Source organism: Dipodomys spectabilis, unplaced genomic scaffold, assembly GCF_019054845.1.
Source record: "Dipodomys spectabilis isolate Male_0828 unplaced genomic scaffold, ASM1905484v1 ptg000163l, whole genome shotgun sequence".
NCBI lineage: Eukaryota > Metazoa > Chordata > Mammalia > Rodentia > Heteromyidae > Dipodomys > Dipodomys spectabilis.
The window spans coordinates 12,329,303-12,356,510 of NW_024870840.1; the positions used below are offsets into that span (position 1 = coordinate 12,329,303).

General features: G+C 39.9%; 1 protein-coding gene across 1 annotated transcript in view; it reads left to right on the forward strand.

Annotated features, from left to right (window-relative positions):
* Ano4 (anoctamin 4) overlaps window positions 1-27,208 on the forward strand; it is a 337,519-nt gene that overhangs the window by 292,357 nt on the left and 17,954 nt on the right. The window contains exons 18-25 of the mRNA XM_042693158.1: window positions 2,519-2,683; window positions 12,219-12,255; window positions 14,020-14,131; window positions 14,690-14,747; window positions 14,882-14,979; window positions 17,301-17,443; window positions 24,254-24,406; window positions 25,895-26,042. Of these exons, the coding sequence (XP_042549092.1) occupies window positions 2,519-2,683; window positions 12,219-12,255; window positions 14,020-14,131; window positions 14,690-14,747; window positions 14,882-14,979; window positions 17,301-17,443; window positions 24,254-24,406; window positions 25,895-26,042 (914 nt within the window). The remainder of the gene's footprint in view (window positions 1-2,518; window positions 2,684-12,218; window positions 12,256-14,019; window positions 14,132-14,689; window positions 14,748-14,881; window positions 14,980-17,300; window positions 17,444-24,253; window positions 24,407-25,894; window positions 26,043-27,208) is intronic.

Here is a 27,208-nt window from a genome sequence, read left to right on the forward strand (position 1 = left end):
GATACTGTGTTAGTTAATCCTCACATCTCCACCTAGTGGTTAGGAATAGTACTGTATTTTCTTATTACAGGTGGAGCAACCAAGACTCCCAAAGGTCAAGGGGCTAGCCAAGGATCCACTAACTAGCAAGAGCTCAGACCTTCCACTCTAGTCTCATGTGCTTCCCACTTGTTATTCCATAGTATGACCTGTTGAGAGGAGCTGAAAATATAAAATAGAATACGGAGTAATGGTTCTCAAATGTTTTCCGTACCTGGAAATAAGAAATCAATCATTTGTCATAATCCAGTGTAAGCTATGCAAATAAATGTACAAAACAGAACATAGTTACTAAAACAATGCTTATCTCTGTTTTTGGCAGTCGTGGGGCTTGAGCTCAAGGTCTGGGCACTGTCCTTGAGCTCTTTTGCTCAAGGCCACAATGCTTTGAGCCACTATGCCACTTCTAGTTTTTCTGGTAGTTAGTTGGAGATTAGAGTCTCATGGACTTTCCTGTCTCGGCTAGCTTCAAACTGTGATCCTCAGATCTCAGCCTCTTGTGTAGCTAGGATTTACAGGCATGAGCCACCAGCACCCGGCCACGTTCATCTTTATAACAGGCAGCCAACTCTAGTTCTTTTGTTTATGGTCTGGTTTTTAATACCAGATAGCACTTCTTAGACTTGATTTCCTGACTTCGTAATGGCCACATCTGTTTGAAAAGCACTAACTACTAGCAGAGCTGTTGTGTTTTCCTAGGAAGTTTGTGACCAACTTTAACTATTAATTGTTGAACAGAAACATCAACAAATTTGCCAAAAAATGATGTCTCAGAATAATAAAGGATAGTTAAAATCCTCCTTTCTTCTTTTCAAATGGCCACTATACTCTCAGACTACTAGCATAGGAAGGACAAGACTCCCACAAAGACAGGCATCCCCATCCTTTCTGTCATTGAAGAAATAAGGGAGATGAACATGAGACAGAATCCTTTGTTTGGCTCTTGAGATTGAAACTCCTACCCCGCCACAGATACCACAGTGTAAGTAATTGTGTGTCATGCTCTTACTTCAACATGAGCCGTATTTAGTGCCTTATTTCTCACAGAAGACCTAGAGACATAGACGAGGCTTTCCTATCGTACAGATGGAGTACTTGCAGCACAGGATGCTGAAGCATGGAGAGAATAATCTTGCCCAAGCCAATTATTATTACACTGCTGGGTAACAGATGAGCCAGGATACTGCTCCATCCTCTTGACACCTCCCCCACCTTGTCTTTCACCTAACTCCCTAGCAACAGTTCTAGGATTAAGATGTAGGCAGGGTTTTGTTTCTTGGTTTTACTATTGTTGTTGTTGATGTTATCCTCAGTATTATTTGGGCTAGTTCTAACCAGGCCTTATACTCAAGTGTTAGAATAGATCAGCTCTAGAAGTAAGTAGAAAATAAAATTTTGTACACAACACATTGTAAAGAGGCCATCTTGAAAACTGGATTTATCATTCAGCTTTTGAGAATTCAGTAGAGTAAGATCTCAAAGCTATATTACAGAATATATATTACAGAAGATATATTATAGAAGTCACCTAATAAAAGTCATGAAACTTTTGGGGGTCCCAGATCTCCATTATTTTTTAGAGATAGATTTGTTCTCAAATACGCAGTGTATGTACATAGACAGCTAGGAGGATTTCATGTGCCTGTCTCATAGTTGATGCATTCAATGACAAATGACTAAGCAGGAGCCATACACCTTGGTATTGTCAACGTGCTGTCAAAACTATGGTAGACAAATAGAGTGTGCCTGTGCCTTGTGGAGTTAGGAAATGTGGGAGGTTGTCAATAATTAGTCATATAAACAGTTGACAGTTACAAACTGTATCCTGAGAGATACCATGTAGTAACAACAAAGAAATGATCTAGGGGGTCATGAAAGCTTAGTGATAAAATGGTGCTGGCGCTCAGAAGTGCAGATGGGTGAGTTAGTGTTAACTAGGCTATGTGCACATGTGTGCTTCCAGAGATAAGTGGATAGACAGTAGAATTAAATAATCTTGAAGATTAGGGATCTTAGCTCATTCCTAGCAATGAGAAAAGGTATGAAGTCCACAGAGAGCAGAGAAATCGTTTCTTAAAGTGGATCGTAGGAGCCTTGCAGGGTGTTGTTGGGGTTTTTTAAAGCATAGATTAATAAAAAAAAAAAAAAGTAATGACATGCCATTATAAACCAAAGCATGACAAGTCATAAAGTATTTGCTGACCCGTTCCATTGAATTTTCTGCTTGAAACAGTGTTATTTCACCACTTAGATAGATGCTCAGCTTCAAAACAATGTGATTTTTCTGTTTGAAGACCAAGAAAATACACACAAGAGAAAGTATTCACCACCATAAAAAGCTGGCATTTCCTCAGGGCATGAGGGTCTTGGTGACACACTACTGCCTTTGCTTTATTTCTTTTTTGTCAGAAGCACGATTCATCTGTGTGAGACGAGACCCACAAGGGGCTCACTGGGTCTCTGCTGTCTTCTCTTTCAGATCTGCGTGGTGATTGCTGCCGTGTTCGGGATTGTCATTTACCGAGTGGTGACTGTCAGCACTTTTGCTGCCTTTAAGTGGGCATTAATCAGGAATAACTCTCAGGTCGCAACCACGGGGACGGCCGTGTGTATCAATTTTTGTATCATTATGTTGCTGAATGTGGTAAGTGAGCTGTAAGGTAACTAGCCAAAAGGGTGAAAGTATGTAGGCTGCCCTGATACTTCTCTTTCTACTACTAGAAAGACCCTAGGGTATAGGGCTGGCATGAAGGTGTACTCCAGCCGGGGGTTTAAAAGACTTTATTCAAATCTAGGCTCCAGGCTCATCTGCAAAGCACTGACCCTCTCTGAATCTTAGTTTCCTGGTGTATCCAGCAAAGTAACATTGGACTTCCTTTTAGGGTAACATGGATTAAGAATGTACTCAGGGGTTGGGATGTAGCTCAGTGAAAACATCCTGGGTTCAATCTCCAGTAAAAAAAGAAAAGACAAAAATAAAACAGTTTTTTTTTAACAAAAGAAAACAAAAGAATGTGCTTAGAGGCCCCAGCTCCAATAACTAAGCAATGTTGATGTCTGTTCTGTATCCAAAAGCCTTCCTTAAGATAATCCTGATGGACCTGGTGGGAAAATACCAGAATAATACACATTGCCTGGGCTGATTTCAGATCTTTTTTTTTTTTTTTTGCAATTGGCATATTTCAAATTCACATGTGGATTTTTTGCAATTGTGTATTCCATACTCACACGTAGAATTGCCTATTTGATCATCTCCAGCCCTGTCGAACCTAACTCCCCTCGTCCCTTCAAAATCAGCTCCTCCTGCAGTTCCCTTTTGTAGTGGTTCAGGCTAAAAACTTCTCCATTCTCTCTTTCACTGTTTCTCTCCATTAAAAATGAATCTAGAATGTGGCCACTTTTCACGCATCACCAACTTCCCACTCTTGTCCAAGTCCCCAACATCTCCTACCGGGGTGATTGCAGTGGCTTCCTAATTGCTCTCCCCCATCTCCAGGTTGGTTCCCCTCAATCTAGACTCGATGCAGGGACCAGACAGAGCATATTCCATGGATAGCCAGCATTTCATCTCCAGCTGTTCACAAGGTCCTGTGGCTTTCCTCTCTTCCTTAGAGTCCCTGTCTTTACATGGGCCTTACAGACTCTCCCTCAACTGTCCCCTGAAGCATTTTTTGACATTGCCTCTCTCCCTTATCCTGATTCATCCGCCCCAGCCATCAGGCATGCTTTCACTCAAGGACATTTTTTCCTTGCTGTCCTCTCTGGGACACCCTCCCTTCTTCGTGGCCTCCTTCACCTCACCTTCTGTCTGACCATTGCCTACCTCTTTGCCTGTTTTGTCTTTTTTCCATAGCACCATCTACTGTGCTATTTTCCTGATCTTAGTATCTGTCTTCTCCATTGGAATGTAGACCTAGATGCGCAGAACCTTTGTTCTGTCTTATTTTCCTTTCAACTGCTATTATTCCCTAAAGCCTGGAGCAGGAACTGACTCAAGAGTAGGCTCTTAGCAACTTTTGGTGGTTACAACAATTTTGTCATAGAATGAAAACAGTAATGAGTGACAAGATTAGACTCCAAGATCAAACATGACCTTAGAGGTAGATAGTAGGAGATAGTGATAAAATGTTAGGTAAGGACTAGATGTTCAATTAGTCATAGTTCTCCTCTTCCCTTATTTATATCTATCTTAAGTCTGAGCCAGTGTGCTGCGATGTTCATAGCATTACAAGATTAGGACTTTCTAAAGAACAAGTCAGTTAATACTCCTATCAATACGGTAGTTTTACGTGTTTAGATTGTCATGTCTTACCCCTTCAATCCTGAACTCCAGTAAAACCCTGTGTTTCCCAAGATAATTCAACCTACCCCACAACAAAAGACTTTAAGTTATGATTCTTAGGTAAGCTAGTAATCACTATACTAATGAAAATATGGGTGATAAACACAGAGGGACTTTTTATTACTTTAGAAAAAAAGGTTTCAAAATTCAAAATTGTAAAAAAAAAAATGAGAGAGGAAGGGGGAGAGAAGGAAAGAGAGAAGAGAGCAATTGCTAATCGTGATGGGACTATTATGATGGGTATCTACTTGGCCATGTGAAGATTGAAATGGATGTCTGGCACTGCCTGGCTCTCTACCCTCCCTTCAATATGGTCTTCATGTTAGTTGTGGAATACACAGAAAGAAGTGTAGTGATTCATATGAAAATGAACCAAACAAACTGGAGGTTGGCAGCTCATACCTTTAATTCTAGCTACACAGAAGGCTTATATCTGGAAGTTAATGGTTTGAAGGCAGCATAGGCAGAAAAGTCTCAGAGACTCTTATCTCCAAATAGCCAGCAAAATTCTGCAGCTCAAGTGGTTATTATACCACCCATGAGCTAAAACAAAACAAAACAAACAACAACAACAAAAACACTAAGCAAGAACTCAAAGCCCAGAATGCAGGGAAAAAACAAAACAGCCAGAGGCTTGAAAAATTCTATCCAAATAGTATGGTGTGCAGTAAATTCCTGCTTACTATATTTTTATTATCTTTTTCTGCTGAAATTTAATTTCAGGCTGGAGATGTATCCGAGTAGTAGAGTTCCTGTTGAACATGTACAAAGCCCTGGTATTTGATCCCCAGCACCACTCCTACCACTACCACTACTACTAAGAAGAAGAAGAATATTTTAATTTATACATGTTTTGAGGAAACAAATATGTATGAATTCAGCGGTTTTACAACTGTGTGCCCGTCCATGCATATTAAGCAGGGACTGATGAAGACAGTGTGATACTAGAATCCACTGCTCTGGCAATTTACTTTAAAAGACCCAGACAAGAAAAGATGAAGTCAACTGACATGAAGTGGGGAGCCTTACAGAATACCTGCTACATGCTGAGAGCTAGATGCCTGGATATTTTATATATTTTACCCAAAAAAACTTGAGAGTAGCTAAAATGGATGATGTGGAGTTCATCACTCCAGCTAAAGTGTATTAATTTGTAGGAATCCCCTTTGGGGTAGATTTTCATTCTAAATACATTATGAACACCTTTGATTGATTTCCCAGCCAAGATCAAACTAGAATAAGATTCCAAAGTCAAGACTACTGACAAGACCAGAAAATGACAAGTCATAGCTGGGAAAGAGAGAAAGGAAAAAATCTTTAAAACCAACCAACCAAAACAACAACAACAACAAAGCAACATTAGCCAGAACTCTTCTGTGCAGGGCTCAGTTGCTCTGCCATCCTGGGCCCTCTCTCAATAACATTCCTATCCCAGCACTCACATTTATGGTCCTGTCCTATGCTCTGAGGCTTCCAGAGTTACATTATGAGGATGACCAAGTACATAATATAGTTTGGAACCATTTTCATCAGAACATAAATAACAATTTATACTTAGAAAATAGCAGCAAGACAGATGGTAGATGAGTGACTATAATGCAGCTTTGAACAGCTCAGAACTAAAGTCTCCACTCATGACCCAGTAATATAGATTTATTTTTATAGTTATCTAATTGTTTTATAGCTACTTAGAACTTGGAGCAATAAGGGTTTTAAAAGTTAACCAGTATCAGCATTTAGACTTGAATTATTAATATTTTTAAATTAACTAAATATATCCATGAAGGAAAGTAAAAGTTATTACCCTCTCTTTTATTCAGTGATGCCGATATGAATCAGGCAGTTTCATTACATAGTAAACAGTGAGACTACAGTCTTGTTCCAAAAATAAAAATCCAGAAAATGTCACTTATAGCATAATGAGCTCACATATATTGAAATGGAAAAAGATCCAACTATAAGTTGCTTATTAAAAACACTATTCATCTATTAGGACATGGTAGGCTGTAAGTTTAGGAAAAAAATAAGATATTTAAGGTAAATAGAATCCAAAAGAAAACAGAAGTAGCCATACTTACATCAGATAAAGCAGAGTTTAAATTAAAAGCAATTAAAAACTAACAAGGAACATCATTATAGAATGATGAAGGGTTCAATTTAGCAAGAGAAAAAGGGAAGAATTTGTTGTATCAAGTTTGGAAATTAAGATTTTTGGAGGGCCTAGCCTTATCAGAACTAACCATCCTGGTTTCTATCCTCAGTTGCCTGATGAGGACTTGATCCTTTTTCATAAACCAATCACGTGAGAACCCCATTTGTGTGCAAACACATCCTGACCAAAGTCCCTCTGTCCTTGTGTTTATATCTTCAATATCTGGATACATAAATAGTCACTCATGCCAATGGCTCTCTTATATTCCTTCTTTTCAGACAGATGATCCCATATTGACTTCCACATACTGTCCTTTTTCTAAATGCCAGTTTTTCCAATGTGCCTACCCAAGCAACAATAGCATACCATCAACCCTCTTAAGGCCTTGAGACAAGTGTGCAAATTCAGCCACTTCAACAAGTGCATGGCCACACAGCAAAAGTCTTTTTTTTTTTTTTTTTTTTGCCAGTCATGGGGCTTGAATGTAGGATCTGGGTACTGTCCCTGAGCTTCTTTGTGCTCAAGTCTAGCACTCTACCACTTGGACCACAGCACCACTTCCAACCTTTTCTGACTAGTTTATTGGAGATGCGATTCTCACAGACTTTCCTGCCCTGACTGGCTTTGAACCATGATCCTCAGATCTCAGCCTCCCTGAGTAGTGAAGATTACAAGAGTGAGTGATCAGCGACCAGCCAGAAATCTTACTTTTATAAAGATTATCTCACCAGTTAGATCAAATGTTCCCTGATAATTATGTAATTAATGTGAATTATACAAAGTCACTGTTATATTAAAATACAATTGCAGTTTTTATGGCCAAATGAGTATTAGTAATATCTTCTACCGAGTTTATTGCTGAAAATCATACCAATCTTTTCAACTCTCTTGGGCCCCAAAAGTTTCAAGTTTCTAGGCACTAAATTTGATCTTATGTCAATATTAAGCATATCATCATTTAGAAGAGTATATACCTTAATATAGAAAATAGTCATTGCTAGTAGCAGGGTATAAAATTAAACCTCAAAAATCAATGGCTTTTCTGTATGCCAACAATGAGAAAAGTGTGGCTGAAATTAGGAAAGCAACTCCATTCATAATAGCCCCACAAAAAATAAAATACCTAGGAATTAACTAAAGAAGTGAAGGACCTCTATGATGAAAACTTTACAAACTTGAAAAAGGAAATCAAAACAGAACTTAGAAAGTGGCAAAAACTCCCATGCTCCTGGATTGGAAAGATCAGCATCATGAAAATGGCAATACTTCCCAAGGCTATCTACAAATTCAATGCGATACCTATCAAAATTCCAACCTCATTCTTCAAGGAAATAGAAGAGGCAATCCAAAAATTCATATGGAACAATAAAAGACCCCGAATAGCAAAAACAATCCTCAACAAAAAGAACAGTGCTGGAGGAATATCAATACCAAATTTCAAACTCTACTATAAAGCCATAGTAATCAAAACAGCTTGGTACTGGCACAAGAACAGACCTCAGGACAAATGGAATAGAATTGAAAACCCAGAAATGAACCTACAGACCTCTAGCCATCTAATCTTTGATAAGGGACTAAAAAAATAGAATGGAAGAAAGACAGCCTCTTCAGTAAATGTTGCTGGCAAAATTGGTTAATCACTTGTAGAAAACTAAAGCTAGATCCTTATATATCACCCTGCACCAGAATCAACTCCAAATGGATCAAAGACCTCGGAGTCAAAGCAGACACTCTGAAAACATTACAGGATGGAATAGGAGAAACCCTAGGTCTCCTTGGCACAGGCCGAAATTTTCTTAATAGAGACCCAGAAACACAACAAATCAAAGAAAGGTTGGACAAATGGGATTGCATGAAATTGCAGAGCTTCTGCATGGCAAAGGACATAGCTAGCAAGATCAATAGAAAGCCCATGGATTGGGAGAAGATCTTCACTAGCCATAACGGACAACGGTCTCATATCTAAAATATACCTGGAACTCAAAAAATTAAATCCCCCAACAACAAATCTTCAAAGAAACAACTGCCCAATAAACAAGTGGGCTAAAAACTTAAAGAGAAACTTCTCTGAAGAGGAAAGAAGGATGGCCAATAGATACATGAAGAAATGCTCAACCTCCCTAGCCATAGAAGAAATGCAAATCAAAACAACATTAAGATACCATCTCACCCCAGTTAGAATGGCTAAAATCAAGAACTCTAATAACAACAGATGCTGGAGGGGATGTGGACAGAAGGGAACCTTACTGCATTGTTGGTGGGAGTGTAAACTTGTTCAACCACTTTGGAAAGCAGTTTGGAGGTTCTTCAAAGACTCCACATAGAGCTCCCCTGTGACCCAGCAATCCCACTTTTGGGCATTTACCCAGATGATCACAAACAAGACCACACTAAAGCTACCAGCACAACTATGTTTATTGCAGCATTATTTACTATAGCTAAGATATGGAACCAACCCAGATGCCCCTCAGTAGATGAACGGATCAAGAAAATGTGGTGTATATATACACAATGGAATTCTATGCCTCCATCAGAAAGAATGACATTGCCCCATTTGTTAGGAAATGGAAAGGCTTGGAAAAAATTATATTTAGTGAAGTAAGCCAGGCCCAAAGAAACATAGGTCCCATGGTTTCCCTTATTTGCAATATCTAGTATATGTCTGAGTCAAGCAGAAAAGGTCAGATAAGCTGATTTAGGGAAATGAACCCTAAGATGTGTATTCAAAAGTTTTTTTTTTCTTTCATGCGATTGTTTCTAACACATTTATAAGATTCTTTCTTTGTTGCTTTGTATGTCCCTCCCCCACAGTATAACCACTGCTTTCACTGTATTTCATGTCGGTATAACTTGTGGAGGGGAAGGGGAAAAACAAATTGTTTAAATAGGGATACAGATGGACCCATTGCAACAATGAGATGTACAAGTCGTTATGTCGAAAATGAACTTTACAACTTTGGTGTGGGGGGGGGGGTGGGGCGGGGGAGGATTGGGGGAGCAGGGGGGGGAGGATGGGAAGCAATGGGAAGGGGAAACAAAGGAGGAGGCTACAATGCTTGATAAGAAATGTACTCATTATCTTGCCCATGTAATTGTAACCCCTCTGTACATTATTTTCACAATAAAAAAAAAAGAAAATAGTCATTGCTGAAAGTTTAGAGTTATGCAATGCAGGTGTATCACTTGTATCTAAAGGTAGCAGAAATCTAAAATTAGAAAATTCAAAGGTTCAGAAAAGCCATCAAGGTCTCTCAATTCAATACCTAGCTCCTATATATAAAGGACACAGCAGTCTAACAAAGAGGTGAGGTAGTGTACCCAATTCTACATCTTCCTGGGAGGTAAAACTGTAATTCTAGCCTGGAGAGTTTTAAGCACTGTATTGTAATTACTTTGATCTAAATTTCATCTTACTCTTTGCATGGTCAAACTGACTGGACTGGCTTCCCTTTTCATTTATCCTCTTTCATTTTAGAGAAAGCAATTATTTTTCCTCAATTAATCTCCTGCAGGTGGATTTGCCTGAAACTGTACCTTTATGTACATCACACACACACACACACACACACACACACACACACACACACACACACACACACACACACACACACAGCTACCTCTTAGAACAATCCTCTTTTTTTTTAACTTTTGTCCTAGGAAGATAATAGTTTTATTTACTAAACAATTAAATTTGCCCGGCATACTGTGACGTATACATGATCTCATTTAAGTTTCTATTTTATACAACATTATGTGGTTATTAACTTGTTTTCAAAGACCTTTTTCCATGTGTGGCCTTGCTGGGTTTCTGCTGGGGGCTGAGCCTACCATTTCCATCTTCGCTGATCTGTCTAAATGGTCTCCCAGTGATACTCCTTGGTGACGGCTGCTGCAGGAGGCCATGGATGGGTCTTCTTTATTCTAAGCATTTAGTGTCTTATTTTTTCTGACCTTGGCCTTCTGTGTACACACATACCCTATATTCCTCTTTTGTTTTTTTTCCCTTCCCTTTACCATCTTTACTTTTTGTGTATGTGTGTACCAGTGCCGAGGCTTTGCTCAAGGCTAGTGCTCTACCACTTGAGCTACCACTCCACTCCTGGCTTTTTGGTGGTTATTTGGAGATAAGTGTCTGATGGGCTTTCCTGCCTGGCTGGCTTTGAACCTTGATTGTCCTATCTTAGCCTCTTGAGTCGCTAAGATTACAGGTGTGAGCCACCAGCATCCAGCTAATATGGAATCCTTTTTAAACAGTTAAAGTTCAGAGAAAACTGTTCTTTTGGCAACTCTACTTAAGCATGTGATCTCAGAATTTCAAGAAAAGTCTTTTTTTAATTATGATACTGTACAGTAACTGAAATAGATGGTGGATGGGCATCTTTAACTTCAAGGTTGGCCTGCGAAAACAAAGACATGTTCTCCTGAACCTTTGAGGTTTTCTCCTGCCAAGTGCATTGTATTTTTCTATTTTCTCCATTTGTAGCAGGATGTATTGATAGAATATAGCACTATTGATAATATTTGCCAAAGTCTTTTAAGCAACAAATAGGTATTCTCTAAGGTTTTTTTTTTTCAACTTTTGTTTTTATTTTTTTTGGGGGGGTCTGGTCGTGGGGCCTGAACTCTGGGCCTGGGCATTGTCCCTCAGCTCTTTAGCTCAAGGCTAGCGCTCTACCCCTTAAGACACAGCACCACTTCCGGCTTTTTTCTTTTTGCTTATGTGGTGCTGAGGAATCGAACCCAGGGCCTTATGCATGCAAGGCAAGTGCTCTAACACTGAGCCACCTTCCCAGCCCCACAACTTTTATTGTTATTGTAAAGGTGATGTACAAGCCGGGTGTGGTAGCTCATGCTTATAATTCTAGCTACTCAGGAGGCTGAGATCTGAGGATCCTGGTTCAAAGCCAGACCATGCAGGAAAGTTCGTAAGATTCTTATCTCCAATTAGCCACCAGAAAACCGAAGTGGCGCTGTGGCTCATGTGGTAGAGCGCTAACCTTGAGTTAAAGAGCTGAGGGACGGTGCCCAAGCCCAGAGTTCAAGCCCCACGACTGACAAAAATGAAGGAAGGAAGGAAGGAAGAAGGAAGGAAGGAAGGAAGGAAGGAAGGAAGGAAGGAAGATGATGTACTGAGGGGGTACAGTTACATAAATAGGTAAAAAGTACCTTTCTTTTAATTTTTTTTCTAGAACAATCTTCTTTACCAGATAGCTGAGTGGATTCTGGATGTACCCAGTGCTCTGATGGAAGAGCCAAGGCCCATAAGCTTGGATATTTTCACTAATACTTGCTCACTCCAGTGTTTATGAATGCTATAATATAGAATTCACAGTACTCCATAAATATTAAGTTTATAAAACCTTACCATGGAAGCCGTCTGAGAGAATTTGCAGTTGGAGTTCTGAGATTTGAGAAAGTCATGCCTGCCAAAGCCTCCCTTAACAAGCAAGGAAGTTTGTAGCAGATCATTTTGCTGTCACAGAACTATTTACCCCACAAAGGGAAGGGAGATTTTACAAATAGCACAGTAGGAACTTACTTCCCTGAAAGAGCCCAGTTGCTCATGTTTGTGCAATGGATGGCTAATAAAATTGTTCTCACTCATGATTGCCTATTTCCTTTGTGATTATAGATTTTTAGAACATCTACAGGTCATTTGCTGAATGTCTGAAATTTATTTTACAGCTCTATGAAAAAGTTGCACTGCTTCTGACAAACTTAGGTAAGTAAAACTCTTTTTATTGTACATAAAATATTACAATCCTAGCCAGGCACTGATGGTTCATGCTTATAATCCTAGCTACTCAGAAGGCTGAAATCTGAAAATCACAGTTCAAAGGCAGTCCAGGCATTAAAGTCCATAAAACTCTTTATCTCCAATTAACCACCAAAAAAGCTGGGAGTAGAGTTGTGCTGTGGCTCAAATGATAGAGCAGAAAAGTTCAAGGATAGCACCCTGAGTTCAAATCCCAGGGCAGACAAAGAAAAATAAATTATGATCCAGAAAGTAAATTTCCAACAATTCCTTTCTCAAACACTACTGAAAAACACATCTTTTGCTTAGAATTACATGCAACAATTTGCTCTTTGCCTTCAAGAGGATATTTTAATTGCCTAATAATTGAAGAATCTTTTCTAACTAGACCTTTAAAACCAATCACAAACATGATCTGTCATGAACTAATAATTGTTTTTTTATTTTGTTTTACTTTGCTTTTTTTGTTTACATGGTCTGATGAATTGAACCTAGGACCTCATGCATGCTAGGCAAGCACTCTACCACTAAGCCATATTCTCAGCCCTATGAACTAATCATTTTAAGTAGGATTTCTCCTCACGCACATACACAAAATAGCATCACAAAGGTACCTGGATATAAAGGGTGCAGCATCAATTAGAAAGTAGTCATTTGTTGGAGTGTGGCTCAAGTGTAGAGTACCTGTCCAGCAAGCAAAAAGCCCTAAGTTCAAGTCCCAGAAATAAAAATGAGACACCTTTACAACTTCTTCCCTTATCTGTAGTACAGCCTTGCTCTGAAGTTGACAGATAGACCACTTTACATCAGATTCTCTTTCTCTTTCAGTTCCTTCTCAGATAAACTCCCAAAAACCATTGAGTTATAGTTCATGGAAAAAGGGAATTATGGGGTAGAATGTTAAGTAAATGATTAGAAACTCTGGGAATATGGAAACAGAGAAAATAGTACTGCATTAAATACATTTTTTCTGACCAGGTTTGAGTTAGGGATTCAGCTCCTAGGGAAAGCTAAGTGCTTCTGATGTGTGATTTCAAGCTTGAGGTTTGACTTGGAGGGAAACTCCATCCATAATTTTCATTCACATCACAGCACCCAAAGAGGATTTGGTTTATGGAAATTGAGATAGGATGGGATGTGGAACTGGTTCCTGACTTAGGTCTAGGAATTGAAATCTCTCTAGAAAGAGATTTGTAGGGGGTGCTCTAAAGACAAGACCATCTACCTTTGTGAGAAAGGAAAATGGTGGATAGGGTAAAGGTAATAGAGTCAAATCCTTCTAGTGTTGTAAGATTTGCATAATTCTAGAACTAGGAGCCAAGGATTGCTTCAAAGTTGGGAGGGAACCTGACCCCACACAGACCCCCACCCCACCAAAAGAAACCAAGCAAGGCTGTGGTCCAGAGCCAGGGCTAGAAATGAGCTCCCTTCATCCTGTCTGTGTCTGCTGCAAACACTCTGGGCTTTCTGTAGCCAGGGGACAATCTGGTTAATCCATCCCTTCAGATATATCAGTTGTCACTTGTCACCCATGCTTTGCTGGAGCTGTTCTGTGTACTAGAGGATCCATCCACAGGGTGACCCTTTCCATCACATGCCATCTGTAGGCAACGATGTCTCCTGTGCCTTCTAAGGACCCCTCTGCTCCCACCCTGTATTCTGGGAAGTGAAGAGGGAGTAGAGAGAGGGTCAGATCTGTCCCCTCAACCTCTGCTCCCCTTTATTCCACAGAACAGCCTCGCACAGAGTCCGAGTGGGAGAACAGCTTCACCCTGAAAATGTTTCTTTTTCAGTTTGTCAATCTGAACAGCTCCACGTTTTACATTGCATTCTTCCTTGGAAGGTAAGAACTGGACCCATCTATTCCCTCCCCAGCCCTCAGTGCATACAGAGAGGTCACTAGCCAGGGGTGATGGAGAAGCCCATCCTTTAGATCATCTATAGACAGTGTACAAAGGAAGAGCAACTAACTTAACTCAGTACCATAAAACAGGAATTCCCTCCCACATCCTCCTAACTGCTGCATGTAAAGATCCCCAGGGTCCTTGGCCTTCCCTTTCTACCATCTTTCCTGTCAAGATGTCCTTCCCTCTTCTCTAAAGATGGGGAAAAGGAACATGCTTCATTTTGTTACCCCATTTTAGTTTACCCCTACTTTCAGCTACCTTCATGTACAGGTATGAGACCCAGTGGCCTAACTCGGGTGCAGAAAGAGGTGAATATATGACAGACGCAGAAGTAATGACAGCTCTGAAAGGTTTCCCCATTCCTTCAGACCCCGTACCTAACTTTCCCTGTGAATTTACTTTGGAGGATGTTACTAAACTAAATATAAAATAACCTTCACTGGAAGCTTCCACCGACAGAACGCTAATGGCTTATTTCTCCATGTGTGTTGAAGATTTACAGGACACCCAGGTGCCTACTTGAGGCTGATAAACCGGTGGAGACTAGAAGAGGTCTGTATTCTCCCTCCTTGTTTCCTAGAGACTCACTCTCACCAGTCTTGGAGTGACTGAGTTGCTGATTAGGCACCAGTCACCCTGGCTTCCTTTGGTTCATTCTTGAATTTCTGTGTTTACTTACCTTGCAGTGCCACCCTAGTGGATGCCTTATTGATCTCTGTATGCAAATGGGTATTATAATGGTGCTAAAGCAGACCTGGAATAATTTCATGGAACTTGGCTACCCGTAAGTACCTACAGTAGCTGTCATCGGCTGCTTAGTATGGGCATTTCTGGATATGTCAAGTAAGATAAACCAGACACACTCAGCAACTAAGCTAGTGCATCTATCTCTATAGACATCCACAAAAATGATAAACTATTGGAAAGTTTTGCATGCATCACATGAATCAAATTGAATATTCTTTATGAAGTCTCCCTGGGCCCCTAAATATTGGATATTTGCTTGCAAGCTGCTTTGAATGATGCCTTTAATTCACTGGGCTCTGAGGTTGCTAACCTCTAGATATGTATTTATTAATGAAATCTCCACTCCCTCATTTCTGTGATAAAGCAGAATAATCATTAAAAGAAAATTTTAAATAACTACCCTAAATTCAGATTATAGGAACAAAAGAATTTATGGAAAGGTGACAAAATTGTTTCTAAGTCAATATATATTGACCAGTAAAAATATTATCACTTGATGATCACATAATTTTTTTTGCTGATGACAAAAATAATCTTGAGTTTTGCCGTTATTTGCTCAGTGCTGATCAGTTTAATTTTTTTTGTGTGTTTTTTATTGTAAAAATAGTATACAGAGGAGTTACAGTTACATGAATAAGCTAATGAGTACATTTCCTGTGGAACATTGTTACCTCCTTCTTTGTTTTCCCCTATCATCCCTTCCTTTCCCACCTCCCAAGTTGTAAAGTTCATTTTCAACATAGTGTCTTGTACACTTCATTGTTATAGTAGCTCAACCTGTATCCTCATTTCAGCATTTTGATCAAGTTAGTTTTTTTTTTTTTTTTTTGGGGGGGGGTCCGGTCGTGGGGCCTGAACTCTGGGCCTGGGCACTGTCCCTCAGCTCTTCAGCTCGAGGCTAGCACTCTACCACTTGAGCCACAGCGCCACTTCCGGCTTTTTTCTTATGTGGTGCTAAGGAATCGAACCCAGGGCCTCGAGCATGCAAGGCAAGTGCTCTACCACTGAGCCACCTTCCCAGCCTTGATCAAGTTAGTTTTAAGGGAACATAAATCAGCAACATTTCTTTTGTCTACTTGAATCCTGAACCTTGTTGTTTCCACGGCAGCTGGTGCCTCTGGAGGCACAGGGCCTCTCTACCTGAGCAGTTACCTGGAACCTCGCTCACTTAGAAATGTTCTTGGCACCATCAGAAGCCATGTCAGTAGTGGTCGATTCTTAAATTTCTTTTCAGAAATCTCACTCCAAGTATTTGCAATATGATATGTTGTATAAAAGTTTGTAAATAATATGTAAAAGGTTAGTAGTATGATATTTTTGCCTTAAGGCATAAACCATAGTGAAATCAAGATGACATCGATGTCAAGGGCGCTATATTTTATTTCTTTCTTTATTCATTCATTCATTCATTTAGTTATGGGGCTTGAGCTGAGCCTGGGCACTGTCCCTGAGCTTCTTTGCTCAAGGTTAATGCTCTACCACTTTGAGCCACAGCTCCACTTCTGGTTTTCTCACGGTTAATTGGGGAAGAGAGTCTCATGGGGACTTTTCTGCCCAGGCTGACTTCAAACCATGATCCTAAAATCTCAGGCCTCCCTAGTAGCTAGGATTACAGGCGTGAACCATAGGATCCCAGCAAGGACACTATATTTTAATGTCTAGTAATTCAGCAAACTTAGGAAGAAGACAGAATTTGTCTTTGATAGTCATCTCTTTATTTTGCACATTGTTGGGCTGTTTCTAAAACTGCTGGATAGCCCTCAACTTTTTCCTTTTACCTTGTTACCTAGGGAACACAGGTCTACTGCTTTCTGACCCATTTTCTAACCCATTCCTATATGATCCAATACATTGCTAAACATGGCTGAGATCCACATGTTGGCCTCACCAGTGTGATACGATTTTACACAGCGTCAGAGGCCTTGCCAGGCTTAGGCTCAGAGCAGGAAGATCGAGTTGTCTAATTACAGGCAACCATGGGCCAAGAGAAGACACATCTTGTGGGTTTGGAAGCTTGTGAAGTCAGAATATGCACATGTGCCTGGGTCCTATATTGGTTCATGTAATCCAGGCCTGCCTATCGTCAGATGTCTGGTACTAGTTGCCTTTGTACCAAGTCAGCTGATGGATGTTCTCAGTCTTCTCTCCAACTGTCTAGGCAACACTGAATGTGAAATCATTTCATGAATGATTAAAACAAGTTCCTCTAACATTCTGTCTACTTTCAAGTTGAAAATCCTGAAATATAGGCCTATAAACTATGGCTCTGAATTTCAATTCTGCTCTTTCTTGTGACTGAAGTCTTATGAACAGTCACTTTTCTTTTCCCCACGTGTAATGAATCAATCTTGTCCACAGGTTAATTCAGAATTGGTGGACTAGAAGGAAAGTCCGACAAGAACACGGGCCTGAGAGGAAAGTAAATTTCCCACAGTGGGAAAAAGACTACAACCTTCAGCCGATGAACGCCTACGGACTCTTTGATGAATACTTGGAAATGAGTATGGGAATATTTTGTTTTACTCTCTTAGTTATACATGCAAATTTTTAGATTAGAGGCTAGGATTGCGCTGCTAAATGCGAAGGGAGGATTGTTTACTTACAAAGCTCCATCCAAGCCTGATTATTCCTGACTCTCTGTGACATTAGGTCTTGTCCCTTGTACTGAACTACCAGAAAGAAAAAAAAAGGTTAGGAAATGGGTATGCTAGTCAAAGTTATGGCTCATGAAGTAATTGATTCATTCCCTCAGCCAATATCTGCTGAATTTTGTTAAATGCCAGGGAGACAGTATATTCAACACAAAGATAAATATAACTTGTACTTAGAGCTAGAAGCATAGCTCAAGTAGTAAAGAGCCTGACTAGCAAGCATGGAGCCCTGAGTTTAAATCCCAGTACCACCAAAAAAAAATTAAAAAGGAGTAGACTGCACAGTTTTCAGAATCCATAGGCAGGCCTATAATCCTAATACTTGGAAGGCTGAACAGCAGGATTAATGAGTTCCAGGCCAGTCTGGGCTGTGTAGCAAGACCCTATCTTACCTCCCTTTCCCTAAAAGAGTGAATAGATTAGTGGAGAGATAATCAGAGACCAAGAGGAAGTGCAGTGAAGTACAGTGGGAGAAGGTGGATCAGTGGCTTCTGTCACGGGACAGAACTGTCAGGAAGCTGAGAAGGTTCGTCCTTTGCTCTGTTCACACTAAAGAATCCCATTTCCCTAGAATCACTCTCAAGCTGCTCTTCTGAGTTTGAATCTAAGAGCATGGGCCCTCGAAACCAATTCCCTGGGCTCATATCCCAGCCCTGTCATTTATTAATGGTTAAAGACTTGTATAGTTTCATGATTGTCCTTGGTCTCGGTTTCTTCATGATACTAAAAATAGCCACTGCATTAAGTCTCTGTGTGGATTAAATAAAGTTAGTGTGCATGGCAAGACTTAGAACACTGCCTAGTTCATTGCATGGATATTAATGGTGGCATTATTTATTTTCATATTCTCTATTCCTTGTAGATAAGATAATACAACATCTTAGATACACTCTGTGTGTGCATGTATATATATGTATGTATTTCTTATGTTGAAACTCTATGGAATTAGGAATAAGCTAGGAAAGATATATTACTTCTTTGTGTGATGTTTAGATTTGAATTTGGGACTTTGCACTTTCTAGGCAAGAAATCTACTATGCAAGCCTCATCCTCCATTTTTTAACTTAGTCGTTTTTCAAATAGTCTTAAGCTTTTGGCAGGGACTGGCCTTAGGTTGCATTCTTCCTACATTATTTCTCCTATGTAACTGGGATTACAGGCACATGCCACTATGCCCAGCATTAGTGTGAGTGTGTGTGTGTGCACGTGCACGCGCTTGCACACGCACGCACGCACGCTCGCATGCATACCAGTTTCAAAGCTTGAACTTGGGGCCTCAAAATCTCTCTTGACTGGCTTGCTCAGATAGTGCTATACTACTTGAGCCACAGCTCCAACCCAGCTTTTTGCTGCCTCATTGAAAATGAAGTCTCCTGAACTTTTCTGCTAGAGCTGGTTTTCAAAAACAATTGTCTGACCTCAGCCTTCTGAGTAGCTAGAATTACAGTACATAGGTGGCCCAGCTTATTCTTTCAGAGATGCTCTTTGATTTCAATGGCTTTTATGCCCAGGCTAACGTTGACCTACTGTCCTATCTCCATTTCCCTAGTAGTTGGGATTCCAAGCACAAAAGATGCATTACTTCTGAAGGCAGCAGTCTTATTTGAACAAATATGAAAGTTAAAGGAGTACCAGAATCGATACTTAATGTTTCTTAGATTGCTTATATTCTAAGTGTCAGTTGATTTTTTTAAGAGTTTCAATTAAAGAATGGCAGAATGAAAAACTTGGAAACAAAACCAATCTGAGCATTAATAATAAAACCTAATAAAGAGAATTCATTAAGAGAACTAACCATTTTCACATCTCTTAATTGATTCTTCTTTTATAAGGAAGGAAGGAAGTAACAATCTTGCTATTTCAAGTACTTTTAAAAAAGCATTATGTGGTTAGTATTCAATATACTGTGCTAGCTTTGCTGCACAAATCTGAGAAGCATCACAGCAGGCTGTGATGGCTTTTGTGGCAGAGATGTTGTTTATTTGTTTGTATTTTGGAGCTGGTCCCAGGGCTTGAATTGATGGACTTGCACTCTCACTTGGCACTTTACTCAAGCTGGCACTCTTCCACTTGAGTCACAGCTCAATTTCCAGCTTTTTGGTGGCCAATTGGAGATAAGATTCTCACTGACTTTCTTAGCCAGGCTGGATTCAAACTGTGATCTTTGGATCTCAGGCTCCTGAGAAGTAAAGATTATAGGTAGGAGTCACCAGTGCCTGGTGTACTGTTATTGTTTTTATTTTCCTTAATGCTTCCCTGCTTTGTCTTATTTTTAATATTAAAATTAAAATTCCCTTAATTATAGCACATCATAGTTAAAAATATACAAATTACCTATAAGTATGCAGATAATAAGATTTCACAAATTTACACACAAATGTAACTAAGTCTATAAATATGAGGCATTGGCAAACTACTCCCACAGGCCAAATTCAGCTCACTGTCTTCTAGTAAAAAATACATAGAGTTATGTATTATTGTTATATATTATTATTATATTTTTAGTCAGGTACTGAGATCTGAGGATCATAGCTTGAAGTCAACCCAGGCAGGAAAGTCTTTAAGACTCCTATTTCCAATCAGCCACCAAAAAGCCAAAAGTAAAGTGAATCTGTGTCTCAAAGTAGTAGAGCGCTAGCCTTGAGCACAAAAGCTCAGGAACAGTACCCAGCCCAGCGTTCAAGCCCCACAATTGGCACGCGCACACACACACACACACACACACACACACACACACACACACACACACACACCACTATAACATCCCACCCACTGTTCACATATCATCTTTAGCTGCTTTTCTACTATAACAGCAAAGTTGAGTCGTTCTAGCAGAGATTATAAGGCTAGAAATCTTCCATATGTGACTCTCCGTAGAATCCTAGGTCAAGTAGAAGAACAGAATCCATGTTGGAGAAGTTTCCTTTGTTGCTTCTCTCAATTATGTCTTCTTTAATCACTTTCCCAATGTCATTGATAATTTTATGACTTTTGGCCTCCATAGGAATGGAACTGTACATACTCTTGTAACTGGATGCTCTCATTCATTGACATGTTTATAACTTTTTTCCCCTTTTTGCAACTGGTAGAACTTTATTTTTATTGCTGTATGTTATTTCTATAATATAGACCCAAAGCAGACATGCAGAATAGGCAGAGATTGCCGCTGACATTCACTGTCATATTTTCCTTTCAGTTACACAGTCTCTGTGCATTTTCATTGCCACATGTGCCTCGCATTTTTTTTCACCTCTACCCCCAATAAATCCAAAGATTCCCCCAACTCGCCGATCCCTAAGCCTGTTCCAAACCATAAAGTGCTCTTCTGACCACAAGTAAGGATCCAAATGCCAGAGAGATGCATTTTAAGAGGAATCAGACTCCCTGTTTGTCTTGGAAAATAAGAAGGCCGGGGGGGCTGGGGGGGGGGGGGAGTAAAGTGAAAGTCATTAGAAATAACCCATGCCCCTACATTTGAAAGTTCAGATAAAATGAACAACCTTCTTGAAAAATATAGCTAAAGAAACAATATTCTGGAGAAGTTCAAAAGAAGAACTAGATTTAGAATATGGTGTCAAGAATACCATGTCAAATAAGAGGGGCAAAGAATATGCCAGGCATGGTATTATGTGAAGTTTTTACACACACACACACACACACACACAGTATTCATTGTTAACTAGATATATATCCTGTGTGTAATTTGTTGAGATTTGCCTGTCTGTGTTTTATATATATATATATATATATATATATATCAAAACATAAATGCAGAATTCATACAAGTTGCCTCTATGAAAGAATAAACCACTCAAGAGCAGAAATAAAATTTTATCTCTACTTCACTGATTTCTAAAAAGTAGGATGTAAGTATAGTGAAATTGTTATCAAAACTAAATACTAACTCTTTCATGGGTACATGGAAGTTTCTCACCCAATTCTCTGAGCTTTTCTTTTTAAAAAAAAAATTTGCATGCATCCAAGTGTTTCCAAATGATTTTTTTCTTATCTACATCCATGCTTTTAAAAAAATTTCCCTTCCCCAAACTCTACAAAGAAAGCAGCAGTACTGGATTTGTAATTAAGACCAGTATCGTATAGGTCACATGTATAATATGTGGAAGTAATTCATTCATTATCAACCATAATATTTAACTGATAACTAAATTAGATTGAGGTCAGACAAAAACTATCACTAAACTAAGGTATTTTCCTTTTCCTTTCAATCTTACCCTTATTTTCATTATAAACCCAACCAGAGTCTCACATCTTGCTGTCTAGAACCTACAGTACTCTCAGTCATTGCAAGAATGATCTCTGCCCCCACCTGACAGGTTTTCAGTGCTTCTTTCACCTTTCTTCATTATAACCACATGCCAAACACAGAACAGGGACTTTTGGTACTTAGAAGGGGAACCTTCGTTACATAAAATGACTGTAGTGTGTATATGAAAAATAAGTACATAATAAAGTTGCCTAGTCTACCTTCATAAAGTCCAGTGCGATGGAGGAAAAGAGAAAGAGCCACAAAATCAAGACAGACTTTGTTCTAGAGTGGTGAGCAGAGCAACGGAGAGCTACTAAGTGGGCTCCAGAAGAGGGCACATTTGAGCCTAACCTTGAAGGAAGAAGAGAATTTCATCAGAGTACTGATAAGCATTAAGTATATGACATGTCTCCACAAAACTAGGAGCCAGAGGGAAGGTTTGTCTGAAAACCATGTCTGGTATGTGCATGGTCTGTTTGGACGTAAGGCTTGGAAGTTGGCACAGAATCAAATGATTGGGACCCTCAAGTGGCAGGGCAGAGGATTTTATTTATTCTCTAGGCTGAGAACTGACTGAAACATTCCCTGTAGGGAGATGATGAGCAATGAGCTTGAACCATCATTTTCGACACACTGACAGCAGTGTGACGGCTGGTTAGAAAAGTCTGGGCTCAAGGGCAGTGGAGTAGAGGGAGCAATAAGTCACTTTTGAAGGTTATTTGACAGGGCTCTGAAGGCTAATGGTTCTGAAGGCTGAACTAGCAGAGTCCTGAGTTTGATGTGAAAGGACTGAGAGCTGGAGGGACATGAAAGAAATGAGGGCAAATGACATAAATATGTTTAACCACATGGATAAAATGACAATCTACTAGGTTTATCCCACATGGAGACACTATTTTTTTCCCTTTGTAATTATCCTGTGAAGATATACTTCGAATATATACAAGTTGGACACAGTAGTGCACATCTGTAATCCCAACTGTGCAGAGAAAGGGGTAGGAGATTTACGATCTGAAAGTAGCCTTGGCAAAAATGTGGGTCTATCTGAAAAATAAACTAAAAGCAAAAACAAAGAAAAAACTGATGGTACAGCTCAAATGTTAGAGTGTAAATGTGAGACCATGAAAGTGCTACCAAAAGAAAATAGCTGGGTATGGTGGCTCATTCCTGTAATCCTACTTACTAAGGAGCTGATATTAGGATGACCACAGTTCAAGGCCAGCCCAGACAAAAATTGTGCACGCCCTCATCCCAATTAATAAAGAGCTTCGCCTGGTGGCATATACCTGTCATATAGTATATGTGAAGCATAAATAGGAGGGTCATGAGCTGAGCAGCCTAGCAGATCAAGGTGAGGCCCTGTTAGAGGGAAAATGGGCTTGAAGCATAGTTTAAGTAACAGAACCCTTGATAGGCAAGCACAGGCCCTGAAAGCAAACCTCAATACTGTACCACAAAAAAAGAATAGAAAATATACAAAATTCCAATTTTCTTCAGTATTCCTCTGCCTATTGCTTTAGCATTTGTCTGTGATTTCTGTCCCAGCCCTGCAACAGTATTACTGTAGAATTTGTTCAATGATGATTTTCTTCTGTCATCATCCCTTTTATGTTTATGAATTAGAAAACTACCATGAGGTAGAGCCACATTTTATCTACATTTAACTACTATGTATTTGTGTCCATGTGTACTTATATCCATATTTATGTCAATGTGGACTTAGAGACTAAATATTATAATCTAATGATACTAGGATTAATTTCACTACACAGATTGTTGCAAGTTCATCGTGTGTGTGTGTGTGTGTGTGTGTGTGTGTGTATGTGTGTGTGTGTGTGTGTGTGTGTGTGTGTGTGTGTGTGTGTGTGTGTGTGTGTGCCAGTCCTAGGATGTGAGCACTGTCCCTTAGCTGTTTTACTCCAGGCTGGTACTCTACCAGTTGAGCCACAGTTGTCATTCCAGCCTTTTGTTTTGTTTTTGGTGGTGGCTGATTGGACCTAAGAATTTCATAGTCTTTTCTGCTCAGGGTGGCTTCAAACCCTGATCCTCAGATCAGAGCCTTCTGAGTGACCCCTTCATTTCTCGGGTGTTTCTTTACTTTCTACAGACACAAGAAATTCCATTCTCATCTTTTTTTTTTTCTATCACAGCTCTAGGATCAAACTTTTTGCCAAGGAGCTTTGTTTCTTTCCATTAGAAAATGTTATTTTGAAAAGACCTGGGTTCAAAGTCTACTCCCTGCCCCCAGGCTGCCATTGTTTCCAGACCTGGGAAGAATTTCTGTGTCCAATGTCATGGTCATCTTTCTGGAAGAGATAGCCCCCTGTACTTCTGTAGTGGGAGAAGTATTAATTAAGACAATGCTCTTCATTCTCTTCCCTCTTCTTCCCTAGTTCTTCAGTTTGGATTTACAACTATCTTTGTGGCAGCTTTTCCTCTAGCGCCGCTTCTGGCCTTACTGAATAACATAATTGAAATCCGACTTGATGCTTACAAGTTTGTCACACAGTGGAGGAGACCTTTAGCTTCAAGGGCCAAAGACATAGGTAAGCTAGAACTGGGTTTGTTTTATTCAAGCATACCGATATTAACCATCTGGGGAGAAGAGATTCAAAAGCCACCAACTTTCTTATGGTTCCCAAGTTAGATGATTCAATTGATTTTTTGCAATGAATAATTATGTTCATTTTGAAATAATACACAAGAAGTAAAGCTATTTAGAAGCATAATTTCTAGCATAATTTATACATTGATTATCAATTTGGTTACTTTTATCTTAAGACTATAAAATTGAAAGTACTGGTTCATTATAGCTTCAAAATAGGGCTAGAGGAATGGCTCAGATAGTAGAGCATTTGCTTAATAAGCACGAGGCCCTGATTCAAACCCTAATATGAGAAAGAAAGAGGTGGGAAGGAGAGTAGTCAGAGGGAGGGTGGGAGGTAAGGAGGGAGGAAGGAAGGAAGGATGAGGGGAAGAAAGAATGGAAGAAGGAAGAAAGAAGGAGAGTGAAAGAAGGTAGGGAGGGAGGAGGGAAGGCAGGCAGGAAGGAAGGAAGGTGGGAAGGGGAGAGGGAAAAAAAGAGGAGAAAGGGAAGAAGGAAGGGAAATCTTCTGGACCAGGTATGGAGATGCATAGCTGTAAAATCTAAGCCTGGCCACTAGAGAGGCAAAGGTAGAACAAGCTCTCCTTAATACCTGTTGCAGAAAAAAAGCATGAGACTCTATCACAAAAACACTAAAAACAAAAAGGTCTGGGGGCCTAGCTCTAGCAATAGAGCAACAGGAATATGCCCCAATACTGCAATCCATCAGTTATTAAATAAAATCCAATGGTTATTCCCTTTGCTTAACTTTTTTTTATTTTGCACTTTCCTAAATATTTTTTCAGATTCACATGAAGTATCACTGAGATTCTCTAACAGCAGAGATGACCTTTGGTCTTGACCAGAGATGCAGATAGAATCAGACAGTCTTCTTAAGAGCTGCCTGAGATCAGGGACTGTCCTCCATTCGTGTCTGTCTCCTGTGCAGAGCAGACAGGCCCTCAGCCAGTACTCATGGAAGAGAATCCAGTATAGACGCTCTTGCTGGCTAGTGCCTTTCAAATGTCATTCAGAACAAGCCCTGTCAGTGATCACCTTTTCTGGACCAGTGCACCAGAGTCTGGGCCCACAAGGATAATTAGGAGTGACCCTGATCATACCCTTAAATGTTTCTGATCTAATGGTGTCTGAATGTTCTGTGAGTCTTACTAGCTGGTGTTTGGGTGCCTAACCAATGACCCTGTTTCTCTGACTTGTGTCTGATCCTGAAGGAAATCAGGAGCACCCTGGCCCTGCCACAAGAAGCCCTTTAATGCCAAGGTATCCAGAAGCACAAATTCTTAATCCTGGCTGCAAGAGCCAGTATTTGGAAAGCTAGATATAAGGAACCTATAGAAACGATGATTGAAAATGAATGACCTGTGTCGCTTTCATTCTCATTTGCTCAGATGCTATGCATGGAACTAATGCCACACTTCTATTTGAACAGGAATTTGGTATGGAATTCTTGAAGGCATTGGGATTCTCTCTGTTATTACCAATGCATTTGTCATCGCAATCACATCAGACTTTATTCCTCGCTTGGTGTATGCTTATAAGTATGGACCATGTGCAGGCCAAGGAGAAGCTGGACAGAAGTAAGTGTTCTGTGACACTGTTATGAAGTCTCCATTTCCTAGTCATGGTGTGGTGTTGGGCACTAGGAGAGAAGCCTTTGTTCTGAGGCATGCGACACACAAGCCCAGACAAGAAGGTCTGTGGGAGGGAGGTGGAACGATGAGGTAATTACACTTGTAGCCAAAGAAGACACATCTCATTCTCCTGAAGGCTTAGAGATCAAACACGCCTGACGGGTTTTCGGTGGAATTTAATGTGAGAATAGTAATTGTTTTCTCTTCTTGTCTCTGCCCTCTATAATCAGAAACATGTGGTCTACTAATGTGTATAACAGTAAGAGTAACACGTATGTAGTTACACCATTGTGAGGAGTTTGTCAAAGGACACATTTTCTGATTCACATTGGGTCAATATATGTAGACTGAAATTTTTATATGGGAAATAATGGAATCATGTACCTAGAACCCAGTAAGCATTCAATAAATATTTGTGGTGATTTTCCCCTCGATTTATCCTAAGCAATGTCTGTATTTTCCCAGTCAAACTAAGGCATAACTCTATATTCCCCTAACCAGGGCACTATGTAGATGTGTTCAGATAAGGGCCAGGCAGTATTGTGACATATTCCATCTAGCTTTTACTTTTATACTTGGAGAACAAGACAAGAAGTGTACAAGTATTTTAAATTGGGCACTGGTGGCTCATGTCTGTAATCCTAGCTACTCAGGAGTCTGAGATCTGAGAATTGTGCATCGAAGCCTGGCTGGACAGACAAATCCATGAGACTTTTTATCTCCAAGGAGCCAGCAAAAAGTTGGAAGTGGAGGTATGACTCACGCAATAGAACACCAGCCTTCAGTTAAAAAAAAAAAAAAAAAAAAAGCCAAGGGTTGGTACCCAGGCCCAGAGTTCAAGAAACCCCAGTATCATCAGCATGGGAGAAGGAGAAGGGGAGGGGAAAGGGGAAGGAGAAAGGGAAGGAGAAGCAGAGAGGAGAGAGAGGAGGAAGGGGTCTTCAAATATTTTAAAAATCTGTAAAGTCAAAATAGTAATCTAACCATAATTACAGGACTTTGAAGTGTGTAGGTCAGATAGAGTTGGAGATCTCATTTCTTGATGCATGATTGTCTCTCAGGGCTGCTGCCTAGTATCAGCAGTCTTGCCTCCTGGTTTACTATCCTGAGCC